The 20,825-nt window shown below is 31.8% G+C and overlaps 1 protein-coding gene and 1 long non-coding RNA gene across 3 annotated transcripts; one reads left to right on the forward strand and one right to left on the reverse strand.

Annotated features, from left to right (window-relative positions):
* Positions 1–1,280: 1,280 nt before the first annotated feature.
* Positions 1,281–2,468, reverse strand: LOC102663024 (uncharacterized). The gene is made up of 2 exons (XR_414399.4): positions 2,126–2,468; positions 1,281–1,985 (listed from the first exon to the last, which is right to left on the reverse strand). It is a non-coding gene; the product is annotated as an uncharacterized lncRNA (long non-coding RNA).
* Positions 2,469–14,682: 12,214 nt separating this feature from the next.
* Positions 14,683–20,298, forward strand: LOC100812552 (putative ubiquitin-conjugating enzyme E2 38). Of its 2 annotated transcripts, XM_041015485.1 has the most exons (7): positions 14,694–14,862; positions 16,150–16,653; positions 16,765–16,828; positions 17,123–17,262; positions 17,342–17,653; positions 18,657–18,737; positions 19,730–19,864. In XM_041015485.1, the coding sequence occupies exons 1-6, from the start codon at positions 14,806–14,808 to the stop codon at positions 18,699–18,701; spliced, it is 1,122 nt and encodes a 373-aa protein (XP_040871419.1). In that variant the 5' UTR covers positions 14,694–14,805; the 3' UTR covers positions 18,702–18,737; positions 19,730–19,864. The 2 variants fall into 2 exon arrangements, with proteins under 2 accessions (XP_040871418.1, XP_040871419.1); XM_041015484.1 differs by lacking the exon at positions 18,657–18,737 and having other exon boundaries at positions 14,683–14,862; positions 19,730–20,298.
* The last annotated feature ends 527 nt before the right edge of the window (positions 20,299–20,825 follow it).

The following is a 20,825-nucleotide window of genomic DNA, read 5'->3' on the forward strand; positions in this document are numbered from 1 at the left end:
CTAGTTCAATATTCTAGTAGTTTCTTGACGCTCTTGTCCCAAGTTTCCAAGTGTGTCCCCTATAATTTACTTTATCATTGACACTAATAACTTCACAGTTCACACTCTCTAACGAAATCAATACTAAATTAAAAGATAAAATCTGAAAAATATTTTTTCCTAATACTTAAGTGACACTAGTAATAAGTCACACTGTTTTATAATTTCTATGATAGGATTGTGTGTTGTGAATTCTCCTTGTTCTACGTCTGATCATGTCTGTTTCAAGAAAATTTCTATCACTGATAGTGGGCAGCCTTGTTTATTTGGGCCACCTAGGCACACTGTTCTTTTTAATTTCTTTACTTCTCAGAAGCATTCCTTATCCTCCCTTATATGTACTTTCGCTTCTATATTCCTTTCTATTCATTCTTCTTTTATGACAGAAAAGTAAAGTGCAATTGAATACAAATGATGGACACAATGGGATAGGGGGAAGTAGCAAATAGTTTTCCCCATCCATCTTTTTTTAATTCCTCGTGTCGTGGGTAGCAGCAAATAGTTTTCTTTTCTTTTTTTATTTTGGGGAGGGGGCTTCTGTCAGAGATTGACACATCGGATAGCTCGTTGTATATGAAGTTTGTTTCTTGTGCTTTTCTTTGGTTGTTTTGAGGATCTTAGACAAGCTTTGATGTTAAGGGAAAGAGTAGTGTTATTAGTTGCCATCTAAATTGTAGTGCCTTTGTTTAAAGGTCAACAAAGCAATCATATCACACAGAAATTAATTTTCAGTACCACTGGAAATGATTGATTGGCTCATTTCTCTCCACTTCCATATAATAACACATGATTTAAACTTTAATTTGCTTCTAGTTTAAACGAATAAGGCTCTTCATTACATTTAAACAATTGTTTTTAATTCATTTTTAAGTTGTAATGTAATAATTCTGAATTTTCTTTCCATTAGAGTTTCTTGTTAAAATTTAATATTGTAGAAAGGAAAAATTATAAATTTGATCTCTCATTTTATCTTCAATCTTATATTTTATCTCTTTAATAAAATTATTCACAAACTTTATAATTACTTAATATTGGTCTTCTTGTTCATAATTGGATGTTACGAAATAATGTTGACGGTCATGTGTCACGTCTTTATTGGATTATCACTGTTACGTGTCATATTCTGATCGATCAATGAAAACAATAATGCATTTCATCTTTAATGGAATTGATATTCAATCACATAACACGTCACAATAATCATATAACAGTCAACGTTCAATTATAGTTTGGGGATCTGATTTAATATAAGGACAATTTGATTAAATATAAATATAAAATTTGTAAATAATTTTCCTGGAGGACAAAATCTAAAGATGGAGAGACAATGGAAGACCAAAATACAATTTTGCCGTAGGAATGGATAAGAGTCTCGTTATGAAGGATTCTAAACAATCTAGTTTTGTTTCTGCCTGTTACAGCCGAGGAATTACAGGCCAACGGGATCAATCATAGCTGTTGAAGCAGACAAAATCCCAACATTTCGTCAAGAATTAGCTTCTCTAATAAATGAAACATGAAGGCTCCTGGATAATTTATTATTTATCATGTGATATGATCTTAATACTTTTCTGAACGTGCATTTTGAACGCAGAGACTGAATTCTTTTTGAAAGGGTTTGAGCTGCCAAATTTTGAAATTTTGTTTTTCAATTTTCTATGGCCCCTTTTGTTCGGCAATGATTCTTGGCAAGATATTGAAGACAACTTTCCCCCTTTCTATTTTAGTCCGAATGGTATGCCTTTCTCTTTTTGGGTTTCTCACTTAGAGCATCTTGTGCAATAGATATTGAGTTCAAGATATGGCCTTCAATAGATCTATCACTAGAGAGGGAGCCAGAGAGTCAGGATTTTCATGCTGGAGGATAGGCTCTTCCACAAGATCCTTCAAGATCTGCACCCTTTTCAAGAAAAATCATTTTTTTACTCTCTTTCTTTCCCTAACATCTGGAGGGAACCAACGAACAAATAAACAGAGAGGAGGAAGAAGGAGTCAAATCAACAGAAGAACCAACCAAGAACAACAATAGATACACACCCACGACAACAACAGATCCAAACAACTACAACGGAAAAAAATGAAATACATTTAAAAACACAGATCTGTCAAAGGAGGGTTGTGCGTGACACTGTCGAGGTAGGCATAGTGGCCCTTGTCGGCGATGGCTCCATCAGCAAGATCTAGTCTCCTTGAGTATATATGAAGCATAGTGGATGGCGAAGAGGAAAGGAAAAGGGAGGGTGGCAACGGAGAGGGAGAGGTTACGAAGGAGGTTGGGGGCGGAAGAGGAGGGTGGCAGCGGATGATGGTGATGATAGCAAAAACGTGGAGGGACTTCTCAATCTTTAGGAAGAAAAAAAAAATAAAGAAAGGGAAAAAGGGGAGGGGAAAGAGAAAAGAGAGGTAGGGGGTGGGAGTGTGAAATGTTTAAAATTTAATTTAATTTAAAAGTAATTCATAAAATATGTTTAGGTGAAATTCATTATGGACCGTAAAAAATATCTTTAAGATCCCAAATTGGATCTACTATTAAAGCAAAAAAGAGGAAAAATGTCTTTAATTATCATTTATGTGTAAACAATAAATAAATAATAAATATAAGAAGATTTGTGAACAAATAAAAGGAATTGGATTCATTAATCAAAATAAATAAACGTACAAAAACAGAGAGAAAGAGAAGTTCGCCCCATGTTTGGTTATCATGTGTAGATGCAATTGGCTTTGATGTTTTGATGATGATCATGATGATGTGTTGCAATTGATGCAAATGGGCTTTTCAAGATTAAAATTCAAGACAATACTTCAAGATTACAAGTCACAACATCAAGATGATCACTAGAATATTAGGAAGGGAATTCCTAATTGAATTAGCAAAGGTTTGGCTAAGTGATTTAAATTAAAAAGTGTTTCTCAAAGGTTTTACTCTCTGGTAATCGATTACCAGAGGATGTAATCGATTACCAGTGGCCAAATACGTTTTATAACAGCTACAAAAATTTGAATTTGAAATTTTAGACTGTGTAATCGATTACACAATTTTGGTAATCGATTACCAGCAGTTAGTAAACGTTTTAATTCAAATTTTAAAAGCTGTAATCGATTACACAATTACTGTAATCGATTACCAGACAGGATTTTCAGAAAAATAATTTCAAGAGTCACAACTTTTCAAAGGCTTTACTCATGACCACCAATGGTCTATATATATGTGACTTAAACACGAAATTGCTGAGAGATTTTCAGAACAAAAAAGTGTTTATCCTCTCAAAGAGCAAATTCATTTTATCCTCTTAAGAATTCCTTGGCCAATTCAATTGCAATTCATTAAGGAATTATTTGAGTGCTCAATCTGTAAAATCCATCTCTTTCTAGAGAGATTTGTTCTTCTTCTTCTTCTCATTCTCTAAGGGATTAAGAGACTGTGAGTCTCTTGTTGTAAAGGATCTCTAAACACAAAGGAAGGATTGTCCTTGTGTGTTTAGAACTTGTAAAAGGAATTTACAAGATAGTGGAACTCTCAAGCGGGTTGCTTGGGGACTGGACGTAGGCACAAGGGTGTGGCCGAACCAGTATAAAACTGAGTTTGCATTTTCTCTTCCCTTAAACTTCTTTTATTTATTGCTATTTATCTTTTGCCTTTAAAGAAGTTTATTCTGAATTATCTTTTGAGTAATTCATGTTAAGGGTGCATTGTTAATCTAAAAAGAGAGAGCGAAATTTTAAATTGGGGAATAGTTCTTGTTATCTTAATTCAACCCCCCCTTCTTAAGATAACTGAGGCCATTTGTCTAACAAGTGGTATCAGAGCTTCATTCTTGTATAAAGTTTAGAAGCTTCAAGAAAAAGATGGCCTCAGCAAATTCTTTATTTCCGGAAGGGAATTCTATCAATAGACCTCCAATCTTTAATGGAGAGGGTTACCACTACTGGAAAACCCGAATGCAAATTTTTATCAAGGCAATAGATCTAAATATCTGGGAAGCCATAGAAATAGGGTCTTATATACCCACCACAGTAGAAAGAGTTTCAATAGATGGTAGTTCATCAAGTGAAAGCATAACCATAGAAAAACCTAGAGATAGATGGTCTGAAGAGGATAGAAAACGAGTACAATACAACCTAAAAGCCAAAAACATAATAACATCTGCCCTAGGAATGGATGGATATTTCAGGGTTTCAAATTGTAAGAGTGCTAAGGAAATGTGGGACACTCTTCGATTAACACATGAAGGAACTACAGATGTTAAAAGATCTAGGATAAATGCACTAACTCATGAGTATGAATTATTTAGAATGAATGCAAATGAAAATATTCAGAGTATGCAAAAGAGATTTACACATATAGTAAATCATCTAGCAGCCTTAGGCAAAGAATTTCAAAATGAAGATCTTATAAACAAGGTGCTAAGATGTTTAAGTAGAGAATGGCAACCCAAAGTAACGGCTATTTCTGAATCAAGAGATTTGTCTAACATGTCTCTTGCCACTTTATTTGGTAAGTTGCAGGAACACGAGATGGAACTATTGAGATTGCACCAAAATGAAGAAAATGACAAGAAAAAGAAAGGAATTGCTCTTAAAGCATCATCCTCAATTCAAGAAGAAAGTGATCAGGATAATGATCCAGATGATGATGATGATCTAAGTCTCTTTGTAAAAAGATTCAACAAGTTTCTTAAAGTAAGAGGAAATCAGAGGCGACCAAATTTCAAATCAAAGAGAAGGACAGAAAATTCATCCTCTACTCTAAAATGCTTTGAATGCAATCAACTTGGACATCTGAGGGTTGATTGTCCCATCTTCAAGAAAAAGATGGAAAAATCTGAAAAGAAAAATCATAGTGAGAAGAAACTAAAGAAAGCATACATCACATGGGATGAAAATGATTTGGAATCCTCTGAAGATTCTGAAAATGAAGAGATAAATCTTTGCCTTATGGCCAAAAGTTACGAAAGTGATGAAGAGGTATCTTTGAGAAAGAAGTGGTACATAGATAGCGGATGCTCAAAACATATGACTGGAGATGCATCAAATTTTACACATATATCTCCAAAGAAAAGCGGGCATGTAACGTATGGTGACAACAACAAAGGTAGAATTCTTGGAGTGGGTAAAATAGGTACAAATTCTTCAAACTCCATTGAAAATGTTCTACTTGTTGAAGGCCTTAAGCACAGCCTGCTTAGCGTTAGTCAACTATGTGACAAAGGCTATCTAGTATCATTTGATTCTCAGAAATGTCTTATAGAACATAAGCATGACATTAATATAAAGCATGTAGGACATAGAGTCAATAATGTTTACATGATAGACTTAAGCATAAAACAAGAAAACAATCATTGCTTTCTTAGTAAAGATGATGATCCATGGTTATGGCATAAAAGAATTGCTCACATAAACATGGATCACTTAAATAAATTAATTTCAAAAGATTTAGTAGTTGGTTTGCCTAAATTGAAATTTGAAAAAGATAAACTATGCGATGCATGTCAAAAGGGCAAACAAACAAGAGTCTCATTCAAATCTAAAAATGTTGTTTCAACCACTCGACCATTACAGTTATTGCATATGGATCTATTTGGTCCATCTAGAACCATGAGTTTTGGAGGAAATTACTATGCTTTAGTTATAGTTGATGATTTCTCTAGATATACTTGGACATTATTTATTACACATAAAAGTGATTCATTCCAAGCATTTAGGAAACTTGCTAAAGTCATACAAAACAAGAAAAATCTCAAGATTGCATCCATTAGAAATGATCATGGGGGTGAATTTGAAAATAAAGATTTTGAATTATTTTGTGATGAACATGGTATTGAACATAATTTTTCTGCACCAAGAACCCCTCAACAAAATGGAGTTGTTGAGAGGAAAAATAGGTCATTGGAAGAAATTGCAAGAACTTTATTAAATGATACTTCTCTTCCAAAGTATTTTTGGGCTGAAGCTGTCAATACTGCATGTTACATCATGAATAGAGCCTTGATAAGACCTATTTTAAAGAAAACCCCATATGAGTTATTTAATGGTAGAAAACCTAATATTTCTCATCTACATGTTTTTGGTTGCAAGTGCTTTGTACTTAATAATGGTAAAGATAATCTAGGAAAATTCGATGCAAAATCTGATGAAGGCATTTTTCTTGGATATTCATTACAAAGCAAAGCATATAGAATATATAATAAGAGAACTATGAATATAGAGGAATCCATTCATGTTACCTTTGATGAATCTAATGCTATATTGTCAAGAAAGAATATGCTAGATGACATTGCAGATTCTTTAGAACATATGAACATTCATGAACAAGATTCCAAAGGAAATGACAAAGGAAACAATGAAGATCCTCCAGAAGAAGGCAAATCCAATGATGCACTCCCAAGAGAATGGAAAACTTCAAGAGATCATCCCCTCGACAACATTATTGGTGATATCTCAAAAGGGGTAACAACTAGACACTCTCTTAAAGATTTATGCAATAATATGGCTTTTGTATCCATGATTGAACCTAAAAATATAAAAGAAGCCATAATAGATGATAATTGGATCATTGCCATGCAAGAAGAATTAAACCAATTTGAAAGAAATAATGTGTGGAAATTAGTAGAAAAACCTGAAAATTATCCTATCATAGGTACAAAATGGGTTTTTAGAAATAAATTAGATGAACATGGTATAATTATTAGAAATAAAGCCAGGTTAGTAGCAAAAGGGTATAATCAAGAAGAAGGAATAGACTATGAAGAAACATATGCTCATGTTGCAAGATTAGAAGGAATAGACTATGAAGAAACAAATGAATTTTAAACTTTATCAAATGGATGTTAAGAGTGCCTTTCTAAATGGCTTAATTCAAGAAGAGGTATATGTTGAACAACCCCCTGGTTTTGAAATTCCTGATAAACCAAACCATGTTTATAAATTACAAAAGGCTCTTTATGGTTTGAAACAAGCCCCTAGGGCATGGTATGAACGATTAAGCAATTTTCTTCTAGAAAAAGATTTCTCCAGAGGTAAAGTGGATACCACATTGTTCATAAGAGAAAGCATAATGATATTTTGTTGGTTCAAATATATGTTGATGATATAATTTTTGGATCCACTAATGATTCATTGTGCAAGGAGTTTTCCCTTGATATGCAAAGTGAATTTGAAATGTCAATGATGGGAGAACTAAAGTACTTTCTGGGATTACAAATCAAGCAAACTCAAGAAGGTATATTCATCAATCAATCCAAATACTGCAAGGAATTGATCAAAAGATTTGGGATGGATAGTGCAAAACACATGTCTACACCGATGAGCACTAATTGTTACTTAGATAAAGATGAATCTGGTCAGTCTATAGACATAAAACAATATCGAGGTATGATCGGATCTCTTCTTTATTTATCTGCTAGTAGACCTGATATTATGTTTAGTGTATGCATGTGTGCTAGGTTTCAATCCAACCCCAAACAATCACATTTAAGTGCAGTAAAGAGAATCATGAGATATCTATTAGGAACAATCAATTTAGGATTATGGTATCCTAAGAATTCAACATGTAACTTAATAGGATATTCTGATTCTGATTTTGCCGGATCTAAAACTGATAGAAAAAGTACAAGTGGAACTTGTCAATTTATTGGATCGGCTCTTGTCTCATGGCATAGTAAGAAACAAAACAGTGTTGCTTTATCTACTGCTGAAGCGGAGTATATCTCTGCCGGTAGTTGTTGTGCACAGATTTTATGGATGAAGCAACAATTATCTGACTATGGCATCATTCTTGATCGCATACCTATTAAGTGTGATAATACTAGTGCCATAAATCTATCCAAAAACCCAGTTCAACATCTAGAACTAAACATATAGAGATTAGACACCACTTTCTTAGAGATCATGTCCTAAAGGGAGATTGTGTATTAGAATTTGTTGATACTAAGAATCAACTTGCTGATATTTTCACTAAACCTCTCCCCAAGGAAGTGTTCTTCTCTATTAGAAGAGAATTAGGTCTCTTAGATGTAAGAGATTTAGAAAAATAGGATTGATTGGTTGATTGTTGATTGATTTACTTTTACCTTTTGATTGTAGATTATTTGTTTGATCTTGTTTGAATTCTTGTTTTTATGATAGAATTTATGATTTCTTGTGTATATAATAATTGAATGATTGAATTTAGTGTATTAGTAGTGAAAATTAGTCATATAGGATGTATTTGAGCATAAATATAGATATTCTCTTAAGAAACTAGCCTAGGATAGGCTCTGGTAATCGATTACCATCCAGTGTAATCGATTACACATGAACAGGCAGCCTGTAATCGATTACAACATCCTGTAATCGATTACCAGAAGGCTTATTGGGCCTGTAATCGATTACCAATACCTGTAATCGATTACAATGCGTCATCTTCTATAAATACTCACGAAATCAGAGCTGTGCGCAGCCAAAGCTCCTCCACGTTTTCCTCCATACCTAGAACTTCAAACCTTCGATTCTCACTCAATTCTTCACCAAATCACGTCCCGTAAAGCCCAATCTTCCTCTTTTTCACTCCTCTTTCACTTCCACCGATCAAAATCCAGAAAAACTTCATCAAATGGCAGAGCCATCAAAGAAGAGAAAGGGATCATCCTCCACCGCTACCGCTGCTGCCCATCGCCGTCACGGCCCATCCGGAGCACCCACACACCTATTCCTCCTTCTTTGTCATCTCCAAGATCATCAACACTGTTTTCATCCGATGATCAACGTCTACGGTACCTTTCTCAGTTTTCTTCTAGAATAATCTTAGACCCTAAGTACCTAGACGTAGAGTTCTTTAATGATGAAACGTTTGATTGCTATCAAGTGTTTCAAAATTCTGGTCTTGTTGATTTCATGTCATTAAAATTGCCATATTATCCTGAACTTGTAAAGGTCTTCTACTGCAATTTAAAAATTCAGGATGGTATTATTATGTCTGAGGTGCATGGTACTTCTATGGTCATTGATCAGTCACTTTTCTTTTCTTTGACTCATTTACCCAGTCAAGGTGCACCTTTTGAGGGCACCATTGTTGATGACTGGAAATTCGATTATTCGAGTCATGATGCTCGTCGCATGGTCTGCAATGATCAAGCTGAAATGACCGGTAGATTGTTGGCCGGGTCATTAACTTTTGATAATCGCATCATGCATTATATCATTGTTAGAATTTTGCTTCCTCGGTCTTCAAATTTAGCACAAGCCTCTGAGGAGGATTTGATTCTTATGTGGGCTTTTCTTACCGGTCGTCAGATCGACTGGGCCCATTTGGTTCGGTACCGAATGCATAAGGCATTACGGGCCAATGCACCTCTTCCTTATCCACATTGATTACTCTGTTTTTGCGTCATTTTCAAATTCCGCTTGATGATGAACCCTTTGTTCAAGTCAAGCGTTCCTTTGCAATTGGTGCTGGTGCAGTGACCTCCTTTGGGTATCGTAAAGATCGGAATGGACAATGGCTGAAGAAGGATGCACTCCCTCCTCAAGATGAACGTACTCCTTCACCTCCCCTCAACGTGAAGATTCCGCACTCATGAATGAAGTCCTCTCCGAATTACGGGGTCTTCGTTCTTATGTTGGTGACCGCTTCGACTCGTTAGATTCACGCTTTGCCGGTATGGACATTCGCCTTACACAGCTTGAAGAGGATGTCGGATACATTCGTCAGAGTTTCGATCTTCCACCACCACCTCCGTCTTCTTAGATTTTAGTTCTGATTATATCTTTTATAAGCCGTGTATTTTGGCTTTTAGTTTCTTAGAATTTACATTATTATGCTAAGTACTTTGCTTATTTATCTTGTGGTTTTTAAATTTCAGTCTTGGATGTTTTGTGGTTGTTGACATTTTAGTTATTTGGATTCTGGTTTGATTATTTCTTGTTTGTGAGTTTGGCTTATTGTTTTAATACTCTGATATTATATCTTGCTACTCCATTGTTATATCTGTGTTGATTTCCGAGTTCTTTGGCTTTTTGATGTTGCCAAAGGGGGAGAAAAGGTTAGAAAAGCTTAACAAACTTAGAAATCAAGTGATCATGTATTCCGAAATATAGGGGGAGTAAACGATGCACATTTTATCTATATACAATTGTTTGTTGCTTGCTTGAATCTTGATTTCAGGTATTGTATTGTCATCATCAAAAAGGGGGAGATTGTAGATGCAATTGGCTTTGATGTTTTGATGATGATCATGATGATGTGTTGCAATTGATGCAAATGGGCTTTTCAAGATTAAAATTCAAGACAATACTTCAAGATTACAAGTCACAACATCAAGATGATCACTAGAATATTAGGAAGGGAATTCCTAATTGAATTAGCAAAGGTTTGGCCAAGTGATTTAAATTAAAAAGTGTTTTCAAAGGTTTTACTCTCTGGTAATCGATTACCAGAGGATGTAATCGATTACCAGTGGCCAAATACGTTTTATAACAGCTACAAAAATTTGAATTCGAAATTTTAGACTGTGTAATCGATTACACAATTTTGGTAATCGATTACCAGCAGTTAGTAAACGTTTTAATTCAAATTTTAAAAGCTGTAATCGATTACACAATTACTGTAATCGATTACCAGACAGGATTTTCAGAAAAATAATTTCAAGAGTCACAACTTTTCAAAGGCTTTACTCATGACCACCAATGGTCTATATATATGTGACTTAAACACGAAATTGCTAGAGATTTTCAGAACAACAAAGTGTTTATCCTCTCAAAGAGCAAATTCATTTTATCCTCTTAAGAATTCCTTGGCCAATTCAATTGCAATTCATTAAGGAATTATTGAGTGCTCAATCTGTAAAATCCATCTCTTTCTAGAGAGATTTGTTCTCTTCTTCTTCTCATTCTCTAAGGGATTAAGAGACTGTGAGTCTCTTGTTGTAAAGGATTCTAAACACAAAGGAAGGATTGTCCTTGTGTGTTTAGAACTTGTAAAAGGAATTTACAAGATAGTGGAACTCTCAAGCGGGTTGCTTGGGGACTGGACGTAGGCACAAGGGTGTGGCCGAACCAGTATAAAACTGAGTTTGCATTTTCTCTTCCCTTAATCTCCTTTTATTTATTGCTATTTATCTTTTGCCTTTAAAGAAGTTTATTCTGAATTATCTTTTGAGTAATTCATGTTAAGGTGCATTGTTAATCTAAAAAGAGAGAGCGAAATTTTAAATTGGGGAATAGTTCTTGTTATCTTAATTCAACCCCCCCTTCTTAAGATAACTGAGACCATTTGTCTAACATCATGGTCATATAATTTTGCAACTTGGGTTATTATATTATACCCTAAAGTAATCAGTCAGTTTTTTTTTTACTTATTTAAAGATAAAATAATAAATTACTGAAAACTTGTTTTGCTTAAATAATTTTATAAATACTATTTACATGTATTATTAATTAAGTTATTATTTTTTTTTAAATTATAAAATTTTATAAATTAAATTAAAATATATAATATTTAATTTTACATGTATATTTTATTGTACTTTTTTTAAAAATACATAAAATAATATATAGATTATTGTTAAAAAAACATTTTATGTAATTTATAGAAATTGTGTAAATTAAAAATAATATTTAAATAATGTCAAAATTAAAATTTATTATTTTTTATAATTAAATTAAAAATTTGTATTATTTATATATAAAAATAAATTTACATAAAATAATTTATATAAGTGGTTTACAATTAATTTATGTAATTTTCTTCATTTATATACTTTGTATTTAAAAATTATTTACTAAATAACCTTTTTATAGTCAAAACTAAAATATTAACATGTAAGTTTCCTAAAAAATAAATATTAAATTTTATTAATTTATATAATTACAATAGAAATAATTTACATATTAAAAAAATTGGTAATTTGTATAATTTATATTAATTGATGCAATTATGTTGATTTATATAATTAGAGAAAAAATAATTTATATATTAAAATTAATTTACAAAATAATATATGTGAATAATTTATATATTCATTTATCAATTTTTATTATAAATTGATAAAATAGAAATGAAAATATATAAATATTCAAAATAAAATATATAAAATAAAATAAAATAAAAATATTTATATATTAAATATTTTCTCAGTTTATAAATTTTTATAATTAAAAAAAATTAATAACTTTGATACCTATAAAATTAATTAGTGATTTATTATTATCTTATTTTTAAAGTAAATGCCATGAATTCAATTAAACCAGAATAATTAAAGATTAAAATTTTTTATTTTAAAAAATAAAGAGACTAAATATTTTAAATTTTAGGTTTAATTACTTATTTAATTTTTATAGTTTTTAAATTTATCTCTTTTAATCTCTATACTTAATAAGTAATTTTTTTAGCTCCTGAAAATTAATGAATAAATTTTTTAATCCTTAAAATTTATATTTTAATTTTCAAAAGGTTTCACCTTAAACAAATTTAACATTATTAGTTAAGATTTTTTAATGAGAAATCATTTGAGAATTAAAATATAAATTTTAGGGACTAAAAAATTTACTTATTAATTATAACAATTAAAATGAATAAGTTTAAAAACTAATAACTAAACCTAAATTTTAAATAAGGAATGAATTAGAGATTTAAAATTACATGAAACCAATTTACAATTTAGAAAAAAATACTATACGGCAGTATATTTTGCTTAAATGCTAGGTTGTAGCATTTGATTGGTTATCTAGACTAAGCACATGTGCTTATGGTGTGCGTCAGTGTGGTTGATTGCTGTCGTCTGGTGTTGACTGCAAAGTCTCGCAGTACCACAAATACGATGTGTATAGATATATTTTTTATATGTATATGATGTGTATATTACTGTTGTTTAGTGAAATTTCTTATTCGTATGTGAGAGTGAGCACTGAATTTTCATTAAGCGTGCGACACAAGGAATGTTTTTCATTTTATAAACTTCTTTTGTTTGATCTAGGTGTCATTCACAAACATACCACATTTTCACACATAGCTTGTAAGAATAAGATTTTTTTATTATATATTTTATCATTTTTACACAATTATTATTATCAGCATTTTTATTCCTAAATATTATTATCAGTATGCTATTATTTCAAATTCCATTTTAAATTAAACCTTATTTAATTTTAAATTATAGTAACTACTATTAGTCTTAAAAGGATAACACATGTTTTTTTTTCTCCATCTATGCTTAAAAAGGGAAATAAGAAATATATATATATATATATATATATATGCGCCCGCGTAACTTTAAAAGAGATAAATATAATTAAAAAACCATTAATTTTAATTAACATAATCTAAGAAGAAATTAAATAAAAATGTTAAATTGTTTTTAATACATTTTGACCAATAAAATTATAAAAATATATAATTAACTTTAGTATGTTCTTTTACTTTTTATTTTTTATGTTCATTTTCAAACTTTGCTTAACATAGCATTCTAGTGTAATTTTAATTTCTTTTACTTGTTTGGTAAAAGGAAATATTAACAATATCTATATTCCCTCTAAGTTTGCCGGCCCCCATAGTTTTCATTATCCTTCAAGTTGTATCTTTGCCATTATTATGATGGAATGAGTTAATCTTGTTGCAGTCAAAACATATATTTTTTCCATAATTATATATATTATGATTTTATATTTTAATAAATATAAAAAATTATTTTAAAAATCTCAAATGCAATCTTATATATATTTTTTCCTTTCTCGTAAACTAGAAATACTTTTTATTTTTAAAATATTTTCCCTTTTGCGTTATTCACCTTTTTTTTAAATGATTGTTATCTAATAAAAATAAATTTTTTATTTAAGTTATTATTAGATTAAGTTAATTAAGATATTTTTTATTATATTTATCTCTTTTCAACGTCTAAAAAATCTAAAAAACAATATTGTAACAATGTCATATATATACATTTTTATTTGCAGAAAATATTCTTCCAAAACAAATCTAAATCAATACAAAAACAGAATGATACAATTGCATAAATGGAGGAAAGAATTATGGCTTTCCTCTTTTTTTTATATGTTAGTTTCTTTTTATTATTTTTTTATGATACCATGTTGGATTTGTGCTTCTCTAACTACAATTATAAAAATCAATATCCTGTCAATTTATTTTATAAAATTTAAATATAATAAAAAATTTCAAATTTAAAAAAGTATTTATTATTTTTAAAAAAATTATTACATGAATTTTTTGAACTAATATGAGTATGATTTGATAGATATGGTAGATGATAGATAATAGAAGTAGATATATTAATTGATATTTTTTTCCATTGAAAATTTAGATAAATTGAGTCTCGAATCTTTAAAAATTCACCATGATTAAGACTATCTTATAAAGTATTTATATGTTATCCACCGATAATAATAAATATGTTTGCTATTAATTTGATTAACCTGGTTGACAATTAATAAATACTTTGTATATATAATATGTAAATAAAATGATAATATTTTAGAAAAGTAATTAATAACTAAAAAATATTATAAATTTAATAAATTTTATTTATTTTTAATTCTAAAATGAAATTTAAAGATTTAATTTTATTATTACTTAAAAATTATTTTTTTTCTCTTCCTAAGAAAAAAACATTTATTCTTTATATTATCAACACTAGTAATATATTAGTAGGTATTTTTTTGACCCCGTTTTGGAGTGTAGGAGTGGCTCTTGGTTTGCACTTGGGTGGTACCTTTCTCTCTACTACTTGTGTTGTGTTGTGTTGTGTGTGTGGGGGTTCAGTTCAGCCTTTGATTCCGATGGATCTTCACGGAAACCCCCACAATTCTGGGATGAAGAAACGAAAGCCGGAGCAGGTACCCCTTTCCACCAATTCTCCGTAAAAATATTCCCTTTTTTTCTTCTTCATTTTTCGTTTCTAGTATCACTCATGTTTTTCGTACTTATATTATGGGTAAAGGTTGTTGCTTATGTTATCGTTCTTCTTCATGTTCGTCTTCTGTGCTCTTTTGGATTTTGACGTTCACCCCTAATCGTCTGAATTTTGCAAAATCACGTTTTTTTTTTCTTTTTTCTTTTTTAATTTTTTTCCTTTGTTCTTTTGGCCCTCTTCTTTTCTGATGAAATGATTTTGATCTTCCATGTTTTGGCTCATAATTTTGGAACAATTGAAACGTCGCCATTGATAATTTTTCAGCGATACTTGCTAATGTGGGTGGCAACAATGCGTAAAATGCCATAAAACTTGCTCGTTTTTTCCAAGAACTCATCACCTTTGAAAATAGCCAAAAGACAGGCTTTGAAAACGTGTTTGTGTTTGTTAGTGCATTTGATTTGGGAGTATGGAAATATCTTCTAAGCTTTTATTAAATTTCTATTGTTGCTGTAAAAAAAAAAAAAAAAACGAAACTGGACGTTTGTTTTGAGTGCCAGTTACATGGCCTGCAAATTCTGGGTATGATCCTATACTGAATAAGTAGTTGGTACATGTTAAATTCATGGATAAGGGATTGCCTTTTTCCCCTACCCCTACCCCTTAAAAATTAATAATTTTGATATGCACCCAAGTACTTAGAGAACCCTCCCTTAAAAACTAGGCTCTTAAGAACTTCACTGTGCATCCTATACTACCCGATGTGAGACTTAGGCACCCCATAGTACCCAAGTCCCTATCAGAGTTGACTTCATAGCCTACCGATGCCTGTAGCTGAATCTCATTACTTCTGAACAGTGATATGATGTGGTTGGCATGTTCTTCGTGTTCATGATACATCATGCCTACAGTTTAGTAATAGAGAGTGTTCCAAAATCACCCAAGCTTAGTTGGAAAGTCAAAAACCTGTTGACATGGGGGCTTACTGCTGGACTTACTAATCTGCACATTGCAGCAAAGTCACTTCCTGTGTCAATCCTGCGTATTATGTTATTTTTGACATAATTGAGGTTGAAAGAAAGAACAATTTCTTGGGGGAAAATATGGGGTGTGTGCATTACAGGGGGGGGGGGGGGGAGTATAATGAAAAAGTTGCACTAGGTGGCAGTGGAAAACTATTTAATTTTTTGTTTAGCTTGGGGATGAACCCACGTGCTTAGCATGACCTTTAGCTCTATGTGTTTATTTTTTGGTTTATCTTCTTTTGCAGGATTCTTTGATCAGTGATCATGGAAATTCTGTGAGTGTGGGAGAGTCATCTGGGAGTGGTGATCTCTGCAAGAGTTCTACCTCAGGATCACTGAATTCAAACAATCAAAATGGTTCCAATTCTGATATTTCATGTCATGATGATGAGGATATGATTGATGATGATGCAGATATGATTGACGATGACGGAGATGAAGATGCTGATTATGCTTTTGATTACAATGATGATGATATCTATGAAGATGATTATTCAAGTATGCAGGACCAATTTGACAATGTGGATTTGCCCCCTGGGGTGGAGGCATCACTGCCTTGGTTGAAGGACATTTCTTCTAGTGAATGCAAGCAGGCTATTGCTTTTTCCCGTACAGAATCTAGTTCCAAGGCAAAAGTGGATGAAACTGATGATATAGTCATGCAAAAGTTTCAACAATTTAAGCAATTTGATACTGTTGACTCTTTTCCTGATCATCACTATGATAAAGAGGGAACTAAAGATGCACAGGTGATAAATATTGGGAAACTGTTTTTGGCTAATAGGTTGCATTTTGCCAACATGTATTTTTAAATTTTAAGCTACTAATTGAATAGAATCTGGCTTTTTTAAATGTTACAGAAGCCTAAAAATTGGGCCAAAAAGATCCAGGAGGAATGGAAAATTTTAGAGGAAAATCTGCCAGGTAAAGTCTTTCTCTCTCTAGAAAAGATATTCATTATCCTTTATCTACAAGATGATATTCATTGCTGTTGTGGCCTTTCCTAGAGACGTATTGTTTGAAGTGTCTCTCTATTGCATTTTTTTTAATCTTGTTTTCTAATAACAATTGTCATCTTTAAAATCTTTTTTGGGAGAATGGTAAATCATTGTCCAACTTCTTTTTACCATCCAACCTTTTATCGTTGTGGTGAAACACTCAACCTTTATGAAAATTTCCTTTCATTTTCAATCATTGCACGTGGACTTACTTTTACAGAGACAATCTTTGTGAGAGTTTGTGAATCAAGGATGGAGCTTCTAAGGGCTGTTATCATTGGACCTCAAGGCACCCCATACCATGATGGTCTTTTCTTTTTCGATTGCCTCTTTCCTTCTACCTACCCTGCAGGTCCACCGGTATGCATCATCCATATTCCACGTGTTTTAAGTTGTCTCGTGCTGTGTGTATAATATTAACTTGTACTATCTTTTGCAGAAAGTTCACTACCACTCAGGTGGCCTGAGGCTAAATCCAAATTTATATCAATGTGGAAAAGTCTGCCTTAGTCTTTTGGGCACTTGGCATGGTAGAAATAGTGAAAACTGGATTCCAGAAAAATCAACCATGCTACAAGTGTTGGTTTCAATACAAGCTCTAATTCTAAATGAGAAGCCTTTTTTCAATGAGCCTGGATATCCATCAACATATCCTGGTTCTGAGGGGCAAAGAAGATCTAAGGAATACAATGAGAGTACATTTATTTTATCCTTGAAGACAATGATGTATACTCTGCGTAAACCCCCAAAGGTATGTAGACTAGAACAATACATGAATCTGTAATCTTTGTGTATACTCTTGTCTTTGATAGTTTCGATATCTTAGTGGCTGTTTAAAACTTCGTACCCCATTGCCCAGAGGCTCTTCGCTATGCGAAGGTATGGGGAAGGGATGTTGTACGCAGCCTTACCCTTGCATATGCAAAGAGGCTGTTTCCGGATTCGAACCCATGACTAACAAGTCACCAAGGCACAACTTTACCGCTGCACCAGGGCAGTGGCTGTTTGATTTGAGAAAAATGTTTTCTATTTTCATTTTTAATTACTAAAACTGCCACCTTTTTTTCATCTTGTTAATTGTTTTCTAATTTTGTTTGTATAAGAAATAGTGAAAACAAAACAATAAAAAGTTGTATTTACTGTTTCATATACAAAGTACAAACATATAAAAGCAGCATACAAGGTAAAAACAAGATGGTATTTTGGTAATTAAAAGTGAAATCAGAAAATGAGAATAGAAAACATTATTTCAAACCAAATGGTCACTTATTTTTCCAGTAATTGTTGTGATTCTGAGCTGAATTTCATACATGGGTGATAGATGGATTTGGCTGCCTTTTTTATGATACTGTGTCTGCTCAATAAATTGGATCAGTACAACTAAATATCTGTTTCAAGATTTTAGATGTCATATCATATAATATATATATATATATATATATATATATTATTTATAATATTAAAGTTTGACTAGATATTAAAAATCAATAGATGAGAAGAGGATTATGAAGTCACTAAACAGGCTACAGATTTTAGGAGCTGAATAATGCATCCTGATATTGAGTCAACTGTACTCCTGAATCATGAGCTCAGATAACTTTTATAGTTAAACAACTTAGCTGCATGTGAGCAGTAGGATTACCTCCTTTTTACCCGCCTTCAAAAGAAATTCAAATAATTGATTAAAGTTATGCAAAGCTTTCTCTAGGAAACATTCTATGATCTTTCTCTTAACCTTGTACATAATTGTATAGAGCAAAGAAGCACTGATGTGGATATTGGATACAACACAGGAATGATACAGGGATGTCCCTTTTAAAAATTTTATGATACAGGTATGTGTGTGTTTTATGTGAAAAACTTGCAAAACTTTTAAAATCAAATAAAAACTATTAATGAAAAACAAAATCTTATAATTATTCTTTTAAAGGCCAACTGTAAGAAACACAAACCATAAATTTATCTTTCTATTAAAAAATAAAAGAAAAAAGAAAAAGTTAAAATGGGACTAGGAAAGAAAGTGTGGCAGAATATCAACAGTGAAAATGCATTCATATGATCTCCAGGAACAGTTGTGCTTATCAATAGAAAAAAATTATGTTATGGTTTAACTGATTGATTTATATTTACCAGGCTTCGGTCTTATTATACATTGATATAATTTTTATCTATCGGGTTATCTTTTGTGTATTAACTTTTTGGGCAATATTGGCTGATTGCTGGTTTTAACCAGATGTAGTCACTTGTAGTTTAGGTTTCTCCTGATGTATATTATTCAGGAGATTCATGCAGGAGTCATCTTTTATATAATGATTGAGAAAATGGAAAATTTATTTTGTCCAAGAATTTGTGAAGGTTCAAGTGTGTTGGATGATCACTTTCAGTGACTTTTGCCTATGGTATAAAAAATTTAAGATATTATTATGAATAAATTTTAATTTTTCATGTTTAAAACAGATAACTGACCCTTTCTCTATTAAGTAAAAAGAAAGAATTAATATGAAATCCGTTTTACTAATTATTATTTGATTTGAGACTTCTAGGATATTAGGAGTTTGCTACTTTGATGAATTAACAGGAAATGCTGAGTACTTGTGAATTATCATTCACCAACTTTTATTCCAATGCTGTGTAGCATAGGTCATTTATATGCTACTCTGTTATTTCATGAATATATGGATAGATAGCTGATATTGTGAGCTTAACTATTGGATCTAGGTTATATGGTTTTCTGATCATATAAACACACCTAAACCTGATGTGTGTGGAGCCTTAACTGAAGAACTGTCTAAATCACAATCTTGTGTAACATTTCTTTCGTGTGCAGCACTTTGAGGAGTTGGTTGCGGGACATTTCCGTACCCGAGCATTTGAAATACTGAGAGCTTGTAAATCATACACGGAGGGGGCTCCGGTTGGGTCAGTTGTACATAATCTAGCTCCAAGTAGTGGCAATAGTTCTACGGCTAACGCCCAGAAAGAATTCGAGTCAGCTGTGAGTAGGATGATGAATACTCTGATTGCTTTTTTCACCAAGAATGGCTCCACAGATTGTGATGAGTTTCGATCTCCTGAGATTTATAGTTTGTCTGCTGTGGCTACTTCAAACTTAGAGATTTACAAGATAGAGTCTGGTACAACAACAACAACAACATTGACCCAGGTGTGAAGGTCCTAGTTTGTTTATGCTGATGATGAGAACATTGTAGTGGGTGGTATATTTTTCTTATACTTTTTTGTGGTGATTTTTATGTCCCACATGACATGACAACCCTCGTTGCTGATTATATAACCCCTAGTTGAAAGATTTACATGCTAGTTCTAGCTCCTCGAAAGATGGTTACTGACTTCCTATAATTTGCATGTTTCTTTAATAAAATGTTAATAGTTTTATGAGATCATATTATCATGTAGATGCTAGTTTTCCCAAAATATCATTTTCCGTTGGACATCACAGAAAACTTCCTCTGTAAAGCATTGGATGATATATTTAGTTCTTTGATGAAATGTATGTAAATATACTATTTCTGCATTCCGCACGTTGTAGCACGTGTTTGACACAATTATGCTAGCTTAATCAGCACGTGTTTGACTCCATTGTGTTAGTTTTATCCATACCTATTGGTTATGTAAACCAAGAACTCTGTATTCATCATTGATTTTAATTTTAATAAAGTGTATTATGATTTTAACTAGTTAAAAGTTAGTGATAGAGATACAGTATTATTTCTTTATGTAAACAATAACATTTTTTTTTTATCAAAATATTGTTAGTTGTGTATATAAAGAAGTTTTTAGTTAAAATGTCTGAAAAAATAGGAAAAAGGTCGAAACAAAAAATTAAATACTTTTACACAAGATAAAAATATATCATTTAATAGTATTTATAAAACTTATTTTTATAATTTATTCAATATGAACCG

The sequence above is a fragment of the Glycine max genome, chromosome 5, assembly GCF_000004515.6.
Source record: "Glycine max cultivar Williams 82 chromosome 5, Glycine_max_v4.0, whole genome shotgun sequence".
NCBI classification, from domain to species: Eukaryota; Viridiplantae; Streptophyta; class Magnoliopsida; order Fabales; family Fabaceae; genus Glycine; species Glycine max.